The sequence below is a fragment of the Lichenostomus cassidix genome, chromosome 12 (assembly GCF_008360975.1).
Source record: "Lichenostomus cassidix isolate B80296 chromosome 12, HeHo_3.0, whole genome shotgun sequence".
Classification (NCBI taxonomy): Eukaryota; Metazoa; Chordata; class Aves; order Passeriformes; family Meliphagidae; genus Lichenostomus; species Lichenostomus cassidix.
In genome coordinates, this window is record NC_139493.1 from 13744463 (window position 1) to 13757908 (window position 13446).

Sequence of the window (13446 nt, forward strand, 5' to 3'; positions counted from 1 at the left end):
CAGCAGGAGAAGAAAGGCAGCTGTGGTCATGGAGGGTAGCTCTCCTTAGGAACTGAGTAAGCTAGACTTCACGGGGACACATCTGAAGGGTCCAAACTTCACTGCCCAAAGGGCCGACCAGGTTGGGAATCCCTCCTTGGCTTCACTCGTGTCCTGGTCGCGCAGGTGAACGAGCAGCGGCAGCAGGCTGTCCTGCACCTCCTTCTTCATCATCTTCTTCGTGGTGCCCACCATGAGCCCCATCACGACTTGAAAGAGACGGATGGAGAGCTCCCGCATAATGTCAGTGTCACTGGGGAGGAGGGGAGGGCGTGAAGATGGATCTCCCCAAAACGGCCTTGCGCAGCCCTGCTCCAGATGGGAGCGGAGCGGCAGTGCAGGTCTGCCTAGCGGGGGTTGGTGTTCCTGGGACTGCGGCTAGAGAGGAAGGCCCTGCGGAGGGCTGGGCAGGTCCGGGTAGGGTGTGCCGCCGTCCTACCACGGCCCAGGCTCGGTGAGTCCCTGCGGGAGCTTGGGAGCAGCCCGGCTCGGCCAGGGCAGCGCGGGGCTCCGAGGCTGCGGACGGCGCGTCCTCCGGCCGCCAGAGGGCGCGGCGCGGCGCGGGGCGGGGCAGCGCGCAGGAAGTGACGGAGCGGCGGGGCCGATAACGGTACGGGCGGGACCGCGCTGGGGCAGGGCAGCGGGAACGGGAGACGGGCGGGAGAGGGGCTCGGGGGTGGGTCAGTGCGGGGGTCAGTGCTGGGGGCAGTGATGGACCAGTGCTGGGGTCTGTGATGGGTCACTGCTGGGGTCAGCGATGGGGTCAATGGTTGGTCAATGATGGGTCAATGCTGGGGTCAGTAACAGGGTCAATGATGGGATCAATGATGGGTTGGTGGGGGGGTCAGTGATGGGCCAGTGCTGGGGTCTGCGATGGGTCAATGATGGGTCAATGCTGGGGTCAACGATGGGGTCAATGGTTGGTCAATGATGGGTGAATGCTGGGGTCAACGATGGGTCAATGCTGGGGTCAGTAACAGGGTCAATGATGGGTTGGTGGGGGGGTCAGTGATGGGGTCTTTGATGGGCTCAGTGGTGGGGTCAGTGATGGGTAAGTGGTGGGGTCAGAGATGGGAATAAAGGCAGGTTAACGACAGGTCAGTAACGAGGTGAGTGTTGGGTCAGTGGTGGCCAGCGATGGTCAGCGGAGGGGTAGGTACCTCTGTTCGGGAGTGTAGCCGTGAGGTGGGAGCCTCTCTCGGCTGAGCGATGCCGTTTCGGTTTCTGCAGCACGTGTGGGTGCAGTGGGGTTTGGAGCAGTCGGGGTGCAGGCGGGGTGAGTGCCCTGTGGGGTGCAGCGTGGGAAGCGGGGGGTGGCGTGTGGGGCCCTGGACAGACGTGTCATTCACACCGGGGAAGCAGAACCAGGCGCTGTGGTTGGTCATGAGCCTGGGCTGCTTCCTGCCGGCTGCTGCACAGGCACCCGGGGCGAGGGAGCCGGCAGCAGCAGGCAGGGTGAGTGCGAGCAGGGTGAGCACTGGGAGGGTGGGTGAAGGCACGGTGAGTGCGAGCAGAGTGGGTGTCATCAGAGTGAGCACGGGGAAGGTGGGTGAAGGAGGGGTGAATGCAGGAAGGGTGGGTGGCAGGCAGGTGCTGTTGGAGTCCTGGTGTGGTTTTGCTGGGCAGATAGACGGAAACCATCACCCCATTCAGGATTGCTGGTGGGGTCTGGCCTTAGAAGGGGACAGTGCAGGCTGGACTGTGAGTCACGAGTCTTGGAGCTATGGGGTTGAGTTTGGGGGGCACCCTAGGGTGTGGGAGGGCAGGCTCAGTCCCTCGCCAACCCCCACAGGGGAAGTGGGGCAGTTTGCTCAATCCTAGTTAATAAACTGGCGTGGTGGTTCCTCCTGCCTTCTGCCTGTGGCTTCTCCTTTGCAAGGGGAACTGCCAGGCTGAGAGAGGGGACCCCATGGCTTTAGAATAGTGGTTTTCTGACCCCTCGGGGGCTGTTTGGGCTCCTCAGAACCCTGTCACTGGGGACATGTGTGATGAGCTAGCTGGTCTGACAGCTGCCCAGGTGTCAGGAGCTAGTGGCAGGGGCTGGGGAAGAGGCAAGGCCAACACTGTGCCTCTTGCCACTCTGCTTGTTTGACAGTGCCAGACCTGCCTGCAGGTCTCATGGCATGGATTCCTGGAGCTGGCACCAAGTGCCACTTCCTTGCCATGAATCTGTCATTTGACCTTGGACCTGCTGAACCTCCATGAGCTCATCTGCCTGTGCTGCCGGGGAGTCGCACCTGTGCTGGGGCCAGTGGCAGGCTGGGGGGAACACATGCATGGTCTGTGCCTCACTGCCTCTAAGCTGTGACCTGCTTGGTTTCCTGTCAGTGAGAAGAATGGGCTCCGTGTCAGAGGAGCTCAGCTTGGTCCCCTTGCACCAGAGGCCGGAGCTGCTGGAAGCCTGTGCCGAGCTGCTGGGCGAGGAGTGGGGGAAGAGCCGGGCGTCGCGGCTCCACGCGCTCCAGCGCTCCTCGGACGCCTTTCCTGCCTGCCTGCTGCTGCTGCGGCGCCGGGGCCCCAGCGAGACCCCCGCCACCCGGGAGGGGCCCTGCCAGCTCGTGGGCCACGTCCGACTCTCCCGCGTGGTCAGCCGTCCCCATGACCTCTTCGTGGAGAGCGTGGTGGTGGCCCGGGCACTGCGGGGCCAGGGCTATGGGCGGCGGCTGATGGAGGCCACTGAGCAGTGGGCTCGGGCCCGGGGCTTCAGCTGCCTACACCTCACCACCCACGACAAGCAGCATTTCTATGCCCACCTGGGCTTTGTCCTGGGTGAGCCGGTGCAGAACGTGGCCTTTGTCAGCCCTGCCATATCCTCCCAAGTGCTGCGGCTCTTCTCCGCTCCTCCTGGGGCTGCCACTGTCACCATCACCAGACCACGGGTACCTGCTGCCCCCCCGCCTCCCCTCCCGCCCATCACTGTCCCCCCACCACCTCCCCCACCGACTGTGATCTGGGCAAGGGGTGTCCTGGCTGAGAGCAGCCAGCAGAGCCTCCTGAAAACCCCACACCGTGATGCCAAAGGGCTCCCCATCTTCTGGATGAAGAAGGACATCTGAGAGGCTGGGGCCCTGAGCCAGTGATTAAAAGCAGTGCGGGTGGGAGCTGCCCGCCACAGCACTGCCTGACTGCCTGCCGTTCTTCAGGGCTGGCACCAGCTCCCCCAGCCTCCCCAGTTCACCCTGGCCCCATTGCTGGGTGGGGGTGCTGGAAGGGAGGTGGTGCCCATACCCTGCCCTTCTCGGGCACATTGCCTCCATTCCTGCTTGGCCCCAACTCGCTTGGGTGGGGCTCTGGGATCACCAGTGTGGTGGGGAGCCAGGCCCACCCCAGGCTCTGGGTTCAACAGTAGTCCCCAGGAGCGCTGTGCTCCTCCACTCGGGATTTGTTGTGTGGCAGCTGGGGCTGATGGCATGTGGTCGCCTCCAGCATGGGCACAGCTGTCCTTACTGAGCAGCCTGGGGAAACTGAGGCACAGGATGGCTGCGGGGTAGAGCATGGTGGTGGGGCTGCAGGGTTGGGTCCCCTGCACTGTGTGGCGAGGGGGGCAGGTGGCCAAAACCCCTAAGGCAGCTGGCGTCAGTGAGGGCCAGAGGCATTGGAGCGGGAAGGTCAGGGAGAGTGTCCGGCCTTGCAGTGAGGGATTAGCACTGCCCTTGCTGCATCACGCGGCCCCTGGGCCCGTTCCCTCCTAATCCCCTCATTCTGGGCAGCTGGCCAGTACCGGGCAGGGGCACCAGCCCCCTCTGGCCCTGCCTGGCTGTGAGGGACAGAGCTGCCCCTTTGGCCCCACCATGCCTCTTGCAGGGCCTGATCCCTCAGCAGGTCATCCAGCCTGGCTAGGCACTGTGCTGAAACGGGGACCAGGCAGTCACAGTGCCCCCACTACAGGCAGGACTGGGAGCCAGCAGGGAAACTGAGGCACCAGAGTCAGGTCAGTGGCTTGCAGTGCTACTCCAAAGCTGTGCCATGGCTGTGGTGGTGCAAGCAGGAGCTGAGCACCAGAGAGCAGCAGGCAGAAGTACCCACTGGCAGTGCTGAGGCAGGAGGGGTCTGAAAACCCCAAGTGTACCAAGTCCTGACAGGTTTTGGGATGGGCAGTGTGCCTGCAGGGCAGCCCAGCCCCTATGGCCAATCCTAGCCCACCATGGGCCAGGGTGGCAGTGCCTGCGTTGTTGGGGTGCCCACTTCATCCCACAGCCTCACCCCCATGGCTCTCCTTTCCCTGCAGGGTGCTGGGCCCACAGGCAACTGCTGAGGCGGGATGGTGCTGGTGCTGGCGCTATGGGTCTGCCTGGCACTGGGCATAGCCTGTGGAGAGAGCCCGGCCCCTGAGCCCCTGGCAGGCCAGCCCTTTGCCGTGGTGTGGAACGTCCCCACCGGCCGCTGCCAGCACCGCTTCGGCGTGGGGCTGCCCCTCAGTGACTACGGCATCGTGGAGAACCAGGGTGGCCACTTTGCTGGCCAGAACATCACCATCTTCTACAAGAACAAGTTTGGGTTGTACCCATACCTGTCGCAGCAGGGTGTCCCCCACAATGGGGGCATCCCCCAGCGCGTCCCCCTTGGCGCCCACCTGGACAGGGTGGCCGAGGACATCCGCCTCCTCCTGCGACCTGCTTTCCATGGCTTGGCTGTGGTGGACTGGGAGGAGTGGAGTCCCCTCTGGGCCCAAAACTGGGGGGCCAAAAAGATGTACCGCGCAGCCTCGGAGCAGTGGGTGCGGGACCAGCACGGCATCTTGCCGGCATGGCGGCAGCTCCGACTGGCACGGTCAGAGTTTGAGCAGGCAGCACAGGCTCTAATGGAGGAGACACTCCTGGTTGGCCGAACCCTGCGCCCCAGGGGGCTTTGGGGTTTCTACCGCTTCCCCGACTGCCTCAACAGCAACTGGGCCAAGGTGGCCAACTACACCGGGCAGTGCCAGCCGGCAGAGGTGCAGCGTAACAACCACCTGGGCTGGCTCTGGGCCGCTTCTTCTGCCCTCTACCCCAGCATCTACCTGTCTTCAGCGCTGCCACCCGCCCTGCGCCGCCGCTACGTGCACCACCGGCTGCGCGAGGCCCTGCGTGTGGCCGCCTTCGGGACCGAGGGCCTCCTGCCCGTGATCGCCTACTCCCGCCTCTCCTTCCGCCGCTCGCCCCGGTTTCTGGAGCTGGTAAGTGCTGTGGGGCTGGAGCTGGCTGCAGGTGTGCCAGGGGGTTCTGGTTGGCACAGGGACAGAGGCTGTGTCCCCAAAGCCTGGTGACATACCTGTTCCCGGCAGGCTGACCTGGTGCACACCATCGGGGAGAGCGTGGCGCTGGGAGCGGCTGGTCTCGTGCTCTGGGGAGACATGTCGTACTCCCGCTCGGCTGTGAGTATGGCCCTGTGCTGCTCTAGGGGCAGTGGGCAGCAGGAGGTGGCATGGGATGTATGGGATGGCCACATCCCCTGTACCCACCAGGGAGGGCTGGTCAGAGGGTCTCCAGTACCGAGGTGGCTTCTCACTGGTGCTTCATCCCCAGGAAAGCTGTGCCAGCCTGCGCCGCTACCTCGTGTCCACCCTGGGTCCCTACGTGGCCAACGTGACGGCAGCAGCCCGAGAGTGCAGCTACAGACAGTGCCACGGACACGGGCGCTGTGTGCGACGGCTGCCCCACGACCTGGGCAGCCTCCTGCACCTTGGCCCCGGTGCCAGCCCACTGGCTTCTTTCCGCTGCCACTGCTACCGTGGCTGGGCAGGTGAAGGCTGTACCCGGCGGGTCACCAGCCCTGCCACCTCCTGCCAGCTGTCCACCCATGCTCACAGCCTCTATGGGCACAAGGACCTCCCATCCTCTGACACCTGCCTGCCACAGGGCATGTGGGGCTGGTGACCAAGGCTGGGGACCACCACGGTCCCCTACTCCCTATGGTCTCATTAACTTAAATAAATTCTCCTGGCACACCTGGCATGGTCCTTGTGGGAAAATCTAGGGGGGGCTCTGTGGTGCCCTTAGGCTAGGCACAATTGCCATGGCTGCTGAGAGACAGCAGAGACCCCAGTTTGGCTCTGAATGGGTCCAACAGAGCCTCAGTTCTCCTGCATGGGCTCTGCCCTGATCCCATGGTGAGCTGGCAGCCCCCTTACCTTGGGAAAGGGGGCATGGGGCACTGGCACAACCCACTGTTCCTTTGCCACTGGCACTGTGCTGCCAGCAGGCCTGACCACGCCACCAGGCCCCCCTCCCCACAGCTATTTTTATCGCCCCCCAACCGTGTTTCTCACTGTCCTATTTTAAGCGGCGCAGTTGGCGCACTGGGAACCCAGTGCCCGGCTCCTGGGGGCCCTGCACCACCTCACTGCCCGCTCACACTGCCCGGGCGCAGGGCACAGGGAGCCATGCCCAGGGAGGCTGCAGAAGGTACACTGGGGAGTGGGCTGGGGGCTGGCAGGAGCTTTGGCACCCCGGGAGGGACTGGGTGGTGTGGGGCTGTGGGGTTGGGATGGAAGCAGCGGACAGATGGTGCCCTCTGCCATGGGGCTGTGGGCAGAGATGCCTGCCTGGGGAAGGAGGGGGTCCTGGAGTGCAGCAGGTGTAGGGCAGCAGAGTTTGGGGAGGGTTCAGGCAGCTGGCTGGCACAGCCCCCTGCACCAAACCTACGTGACCAGCTGTGATCCCCACCAGGGGGAAGTGGGTGCAGGGGTGATGTGGGTATCCATAGGGCAGCCCCCGGCCAAGGGCAGGGCCATGGGGAGGGTCTGAGGGGACCCTGGGTATCGGCTGAGGCTCCCCAGCCCTGATGCCTGCCAGCCCTGTGGATGACACACAGTCTGGACAGCAGCAGCATGGCGCCACGCTGCCCTGCGACACGCCACTGACCCCGGGAGGGATTGGGAGTGGGCATGGTGCCAGCCTGCCCTGCTCTCCCAAGGGCACAGTGCGTGGGCCCTACCCACTGCTTAAAAATACACAGACACCTAGGAAATAATATTTTCCCTCTACCCCAGTGCAGGCATGCTTGCTTCCCAAAACAGTGCTGGAGCCATGCCTACTTCCAAAAAGCCCCTTCACTCCATGTGATGTGCCCACTAGGGCAATGGGCACCCACCTGGCACAGCATACACCCCACATCTCCATCTGCGCACCCCCAGGCAGCACCTAAGCACAGTACCTGCGGGGCAAGCTGGGCCATGCTGCAGGCTGGCACTGCCCTGCACCTGCCCACCAACTTCCAGCTGGCTCTTGGAGCCCCAGACAGTCCCACAGTGCCTGGGCTATTCAGGCTGGGGGTGGCACATTCCTGCCCCCAAGCCAAGGCCAGATTCCAGCCCCACTAACAAGGCTCTGGGATCGTGGCCACCAGGCACCCACTAACTGCTCTGATGACAGCGGTGGGGCCGGGGGCACACAGCCAGTGCTTGCCCACTGTGGCTGCAAGGCTGTGCCAAGGGAACACCAGCCTTGGCTGCCTGCCCTGGTGCAGCACCGGGCTGCCAAAGCTGAGATCCCCCCAGCAGGGCTCTGGTCCCACAGGGGTGCCTGGGGCAGGCAGGGCTGTGGGCATGGCCCAAGTTGACCCTTTGCCTCTGCTCCAGCAGACAGCATGGGAAGGGCTGAGGGTGCTGCACCGGCAGAGCCTGGGGATCCCGAGAGCAGTGAATCTGGAGCCATCAGCCTGCGCCCCGTGGAGTCCATCAGCGACCTGCACTGGGCCTCGGGCGGGCACAAGGGCACAGAGGGTGAGAGCATTACAGGGGGGGCTGTGCTAGCCCTGCCTGTGCCCATGGCCAGGCTCTGATCCCTTCTCTCTCCTGCCTGCAGGCAATGGCCCGGCTCCCTCCAACAGCCTGCGCCGGCCCCCGCCTCGGCCCGTGTCCCCTGTGCCCCCACCGCTCCTGCCCACCCTGCGCCCCGTGCCCCCCGCCAACCCCTGCCCCTGCCTCGGCCCTGGCCACCCCCTGCTGCTGGCCCTGCTGGCACTCCTGGCACTGTCGAGCCTGGTCCTGGCCACACTGGCCATCTACCTAAGTGGTACGTGGCACTGGGCAGGGTGGAGGGATGGGGAACTGTGGGGGGCCAAGCTGCCCACCCCCAGCGTGTCCCCATCCTCTCCCCGCAGTCCTGCAGAGCCAATCGGTGCAGGCGCTGGCCCAGTGGCTGGAGAGCCAGGAGGACGCCGTGCACCAGCTGCGGGCAGCCAGCAGGCAGCTCTGGGCTCGCCTCAACGCCAGTGCCCAGCCTGGCGGGCACCGCTGAGCTGCCCCTGGCCCCACCATGGGCTTCGGGCCACTACGGGAAGGGGCACCAAAGGGCAGGAGGGGGGAGTGGGCAGCCTTACCCAGTGAGACCTGGCAGCACTGCCCCTCGGGGAACAAGGGCAATCCCGGCCCAGGCTGTGAGAGAAAGAGACGGCTGTAAGGACCTGCATCCGCCCCAGTGACGGCCCTTCCTCTTAACACAGCAGAAGGCATACTTCAATTAGCCTTTTAATTACCTCTTACAATCAAAGTCTTAGAAAATCACCATGATAAGATACATTCCCAGGGTGGCAGGCACTGCCAACTGGCATGGCCCCATGCCTGCCTGGGCAGTGCCCCTCCCCCCCAATTAATTTCCCACAAGATTACTATTTCATATAAAGCATTTGGCTGGAAAAGGGCTGAGAGTGGGCAGCTGGCAGGGCTGGGCACAGCTTGCCACTCCACACTGCTGTCACCATCCCTGGTGCCAGGCTGGCTGTGGAGGCAAGGGCTGTATCCAGCACGACAGTGGGGAGAGCACTCCTGCCACAGGCACAGACACCAGGATCATGTTGCTCTGCAGCCCAGCATGGCTCTCCCCTCCCACCCACCCTTCAGGCTGTGCCCCTGCAGGACTGGGGAGGGGATACACGAGCCCTGCCTCTGAAAGGGGCAGCAGCAGCCTGGGTGAGGCCCCCTGCCACTATGCCACATGAATACCCAGCCACAGAGCAGGCACACAGCAGCACGCCACCACCTCCCCCTGCTCTTCTTTTATCCTTCCTATTTTTTGGTAAAAAAAATAAAAGAGGGGGCAGCCCCCGGTGGGGCAGCTCCAGGCATTAAATACTCTGCTATACATGAATAAAAGCCCGAGGGCTGGGGACACCTGCCCCTCACAGTGCTGGGTCTGCAGTCCAGGTTGGCTGGGGGCTCAGCCCCCTTGTGCCTGTCAGAGCACATCTGCCCGCTTGTCCCGCACACGGCTCCGGGCTTTCGTGCGGGCTTTGAAGGCAGCAGAGTTGTAGAGGTGCTGGAAGGAGAGGGAAGGAGAGATGGGTTAGGGATGCCCCTCTGCCCAGGCACACTCAGGCACTCAGCTGGAGCCCATGGTGGCACAGGAGGGGACTGTGGGCACAAATCTGGGAGGTGGCACCCACCTTCTCAAAGCGGGAGACCTTGCTGGCTTTCAGAGCAGCCGCATCCAGCATCAAGGGGGGCCCGAGGTCGAAGATCTCCCGTAGCAGCTCATTGTTCTGTGGAAGCAGGGGTCTGTCAACACCCACCAGCACCAGCCCAGCATTCCCTGGTGCATCTGCCCAGCCCCTACCTGGAGGTGGTGGAAAATGCCAGAGCCCAGCACCTCCTTGAAGGCTTGGTAGGTGCGTTGGCGTGCCCAGCTGTCCAGGTACATGCACTCCAGGCCAAATCGGATGGTCTCCTCCTGGTACTCCCCACTCTGAGCAGAGAGAGGGGCATCAGCAATAACCTGAGCACCAGCCCTAGTGTCCCCTGGCTCTCCACAGACAGGAATCACCAGGCAGCTGGGAAACAGCCACACAGCGAAGGGCTTGGCAGGGCAGGGCAGCTGGTACCTCAATGAAACGCAGAATGTCCCGGAAGATGGATCGCTGCTTCCGTCTGTCTGTCTTGGCTCGGTACTTGCTGCTCTCAGTAGCCAGGACCTTGAGTTGGGCACACAGGAACCCTGTATCTTGGTGGCACAAGTCCTCCTGCCAAAAAACCAGGAGATTTAGAGGGATGGGCTCCAGGCACTGCCCACTGCCATGGCCAAGACAGGGCTGGGGGATCACTGGGGCCAGCCCTGCGGCCTGGGAGCCTGCTGGTGATGCTGGTCAATGCCAGCTCGGACATGCATGGGCAGGGTGTCACAGCAGCTCCCTCCCTGCTGCCTGGTTAGTGTCCAACCACTGCTCCTGTTGTACCTCCAGGTCCTGGGCCAGCTCGAAGAGCAACGCGATGGTTTCCCCAGCCAGGATGCGCAGGGCAACGTTGCTGCTGGTCAGCAGTAGGGGCAGCTGCAGCCAGCGACTGGGACAGGGAGGCAGGAGGGCAGTCAGGGAGGCCACGTACTGCCCCAGGGGTTCCCTGCTCTGCAGCTGGCTGCCCCACACCAGCCTCCACTCACCCCATACCCCACTCACTTGTCCAAAATGCTCCTGAGGTGGGAGGGGGGGCAGATGGTGAGGAGCAGGGACCATGACTGGAGTGCGCTGCAGTGCAGAGGCCCGTGCTGAGCAGGTGCTGAGCCCCCTTCGCCTGTGCTGGGATGGCTGAAGATGCCTTCCAAGCAGGACAGGCATGAAACCAGGTCCTGGAAAGGAGAAACTCTCCGGTCAGACGACAGCTGCCGTGAAGATACCACGATGAGCTGTGCACTGGGGACCACAGGGGCGCCAGGAGCCCCTTGGGGCAGGAGAGTCTACTCCACCCACAACACCCCATCTTTGCAATGCAGGCTCCCCCCAGCTCAACTCCACGCTGCCCAGGGAAGGGGTCTGGGCTATCACTGATATCCCTGTACCCCTACCCCAGCTCAGCTCCAGGCTGCCCTGGCACGGCAGCCCCTTGGTGCCCGCCTGCAGGGGTACGGATGACACCCAGGCGCAGTTACCTCGAGGTCAGCAGCAGCAATGTAGCAGCACATGCCCAGGGCTGTGGCACACTGGCAAGAGAAGTGAGGGAAAGGCAGTCAGAGGAGGCAGTGCCACGCCAGATCCAGCGCCCAACCAAGGGAGAAGCCAGGTTGGGGTGCCTCTGCTTTGCCCCACCACACTCCATAGCACCCAATCCTGTCACCCTCCCGGAACTGCAGGGGCCCCCAAAGGCATTGCCTGGGCTCTCCCCATCAGGGACGTGTCCCCAGGAGGAAAGGGGCCAGGCCTTACGCTCTGCCGGGCACTGGGGCTGGCTGTGCTGTCTGTCAGGACGCTGATGAGTAGGGGCTTCAGGCTGCGGAACACCTCTTCTCCCTCCGGGCCAGAGCCCATCTGGAGGCAGAGGAGGGTGAGGACGGTGCCCGCCAGCGCCTGCTCCTCCCCTTTACCTGTGGGCAGCACGAGAGACCTCCATCACACACGGGTCACACAGCCCCGCCGCCCCCGCCTGCCTGCACCCTGACCTTTCTTGAGACACTTCTCCAGGGAGTCGGTGAGCGTGAGGCGGCGCTCCAGCAGGAACTCGGACAGCGTTTTGGAGGACAGGGCCAGGCGTAGGCTCTGCAGTGCCGCCTGCCGCGCCTTGGCGCTGCGAGAAACCGTGGGACGTCACGGCCTGGGGTGTCCCGGGACGGGGCACGTCCCTGCCCCCGGCTGGCAGTGCTGGGCAGCGTGCCAGGAGCGCCCACGGCGGTGACAGCCGCTCCTCACCTCTTGTCCAGGAGGCTGTCCATGTGCTCTTTCAGCCTGTCCTCTACCTCCTCCTCCTGGCCTTGCTCAGTCGCCGCCTCGCTCCCTGCCCGGGCGGCACCACGTGAAGCCGGGGAGCCCGCGGCTGGGGGACACCGCGACCCACGTGGGGGTCACCATGGGGTCCGCGGGGCTCACCTGGTCCCTCGTCTGCCGGGCTGGTGCTCTCGCTGGCGCTGCTGCAGTGGCTCAGCACCTCGCTGCCGGCCTCCTCCTCGCTGCAGGGCGAGCTCGCCCGGGCGCTGCCGGTGCCGCCTGCGGAGGTGCGGGGCAGAGCCGCGTGAGCCCGGCGCCGTGAGCCCGGCGCTGTCACCCCGCCCGTGTCACACTCGGCCCCGCTCCCCCGCCCGGTGCCCCCCAACTCACGGCGCGCGGCGCGGCGGGATCGCGGCATGGCCGGCGCGCGCGGACCCCGCGCCCCGCCCCCGCCGGGACCTCCCGGCCCCGCCCCGCCCAGCGCGCGGCCCCCTGGGAGCGCCCCCCGCCATCTGCGCGTGCGCCGCGGGACCTGCCCGGGACCCGTGCCACTGTCCCCGTCCCCGTCCCCGTCCCCGTCCCTGTCCCTGTCCCTGTCCCTGTCCCTGTCCCTGTCCCTGTCCCTGTCCCTGTCCCTGTCCCTGTCCCCGTCCCTGTCCCTGTCCCCGTCCCTGTCCCTGTCCCTACCCATTTCTCTGACCTGTCTTTCTCTCTGTCCAGGCGCTGTGTTCACCCCGGTCCCTCAGTATCCCTGCCCCTCTCCCTGCCCCTCTCCCTGCCCCTCTCCCTGTCTGGACGCTGTCTTCATCCCTGGTCCCTGATAGGAAAGATGTGTACTAATGTATTTACAAACAATTCGATGGGTGAGGGTCTTTAGGAGAAATGGGTGTTAATGTCTTTGAAACGGGTCTTAGTGTCTCTACTAACTTCAAGCCACGCAGGTTTGTTACGGAACCCAGGCGGTTTGACTGCAGTTTGAACTCCTGAACTTTGGGGTAATAGACAAATGGGTCCGTACAAAGTCTATCGCAGAGCCCAGAGATCCTGAACTTCTGAACTTTGAGGGAAATGGACATGTTCAAGGAGGGAATATGTGGTAGGCGGTTCGGGGCGGCTGTACCTTCCTAGTGCCTCAGCCAACGGGGAACGGAAGAGGGCAACATGCGGCCGGGAGTTTAGGATAAAAGGAGGCTGCGACCTCAGAAACCTGAGAGAAACCCTGTGGGGGTATGCTCCAGCGGACTCTCTACCTTTATTCGAATAAATTTGCAGGACTCATCGGTCTGCTTTATAGACACTGGCTTTTCATAGTGTGATTTTCTGCACATCCCTGCCCATATCCCTGCACCTCTCCCGGCCCTGGTGCTATGTTTACCCCCAGCCACTCGTATCCCTTCTTCTGTCCCTGCCCCTGCCTGCATCTCATTAGGAAAATCTCATTCCTTAAGTAATGTACCAGTTAGCCTTTCTAGTACGAGATGTGATGGCATTAATTAAGACCTACATACCCACTGTTACGTTGTGCACTGCATAGCTATGGTTGGGTAGGCAGGCAGCACTGCCCGGCTCTGGGGAGGAGGTGCAGGAGGAGGAGGACAGCCCCACCACAAAGGGTGGAGCACTCCTGAGATAAGGGCTGAAGCGGGGCCCTCCAGCACCTCCCTGAGACCTACCCATCATCTGGCTTCACAGATAAATACCCCTAAAGGTAGTGAGACTGACTCCAGAATGAGGAAAGAAGCATGCCAAAGCCATGGAATTGCACTGGCTTTACAAAGCCATGGGGACAGTAGGGAATTG

At 63.6% G+C, this 13446-nt stretch overlaps 4 protein-coding genes across 8 annotated transcripts; 3 read left to right on the forward strand and 1 right to left on the reverse strand.

Annotated features, from left to right (window-relative positions):
* The first annotated feature begins 745 nt into the window (after positions 1-745).
* NAA80 (N-alpha-acetyltransferase 80, NatH catalytic subunit) lies at positions 746-3095 on the forward strand. Of its 2 annotated transcripts, none has more exons than XM_085072774.1 (2): positions 746-927; positions 2368-3095. In XM_085072774.1, exons 1-2 carry the CDS (start codon positions 921-923, stop codon positions 3093-3095), a joined length of 735 nt encoding a protein of 244 aa, XP_084928900.1. In that variant the 5' UTR covers positions 746-920. The 2 variants fall into 2 exon arrangements, with proteins under 2 accessions (XP_084928900.1, XP_084928901.1); XM_085072775.1 differs by lacking the exon at positions 746-927 and adding an exon at positions 1052-1494.
* Positions 3096-4288: 1193 nt separating this feature from the next.
* Positions 4289-5965, forward strand: HYAL3 (hyaluronidase 3). 2 transcript variants are annotated; one of them, XM_085072765.1, is made up of 3 exons: positions 4289-5194; positions 5303-5392; positions 5544-5965. In XM_085072765.1, the coding sequence occupies exons 1-3, from the start codon at positions 4301-4303 to the stop codon at positions 5892-5894; spliced, it is 1335 nt and encodes a 444-aa protein (XP_084928891.1). In that variant the 5' UTR covers positions 4289-4300; the 3' UTR covers positions 5895-5965. The 2 variants fall into 2 exon arrangements, with proteins under 2 accessions (XP_084928891.1, XP_084928892.1); XM_085072766.1 differs by lacking the exon at positions 5303-5392 and having other exon boundaries at positions 4301-5194.
* Positions 5966-6280: 315 nt separating this feature from the next.
* Positions 6281-9089, forward strand: LSMEM2 (leucine rich single-pass membrane protein 2). 2 transcript variants are annotated; one of them, XM_085072779.1, is made up of 4 exons: positions 6281-6422; positions 7598-7741; positions 7824-8033; positions 8122-9089. In XM_085072779.1, exons 1-4 carry the CDS (start codon positions 6401-6403, stop codon positions 8256-8258), a joined length of 513 nt encoding a protein of 170 aa, XP_084928905.1. In that variant the 5' UTR covers positions 6281-6400; the 3' UTR covers positions 8259-9089. The 2 variants fall into 2 exon arrangements, with proteins under 2 accessions (XP_084928905.1, XP_084928906.1); XM_085072780.1 differs by having other exon boundaries at positions 7601-7741.
* On the reverse strand, positions 8476-12104 carry IFRD2 (interferon related developmental regulator 2). Of its 2 annotated transcripts, XM_085072768.1 has the most exons (12): positions 12037-12104; positions 11809-11925; positions 11632-11716; positions 11385-11509; positions 11152-11309; positions 10878-10928; positions 10408-10577; positions 10189-10294; positions 9838-9975; positions 9573-9701; positions 9403-9498; positions 8476-9275 (listed from the first exon to the last, which is right to left on the reverse strand). In XM_085072768.1, the coding sequence occupies exons 1-12, from the start codon at positions 12062-12064 to the stop codon at positions 9195-9197; spliced, it is 1284 nt and encodes a 427-aa protein (XP_084928894.1). In that variant the 5' UTR covers positions 12065-12104; the 3' UTR covers positions 8476-9194. The 2 variants fall into 2 exon arrangements, 1 of the variants encoding a protein (XP_084928894.1); XR_014854754.1 differs by lacking the exon at positions 10189-10294.
* Between the last annotated feature and the right edge of the window lie 1342 nt (positions 12105-13446).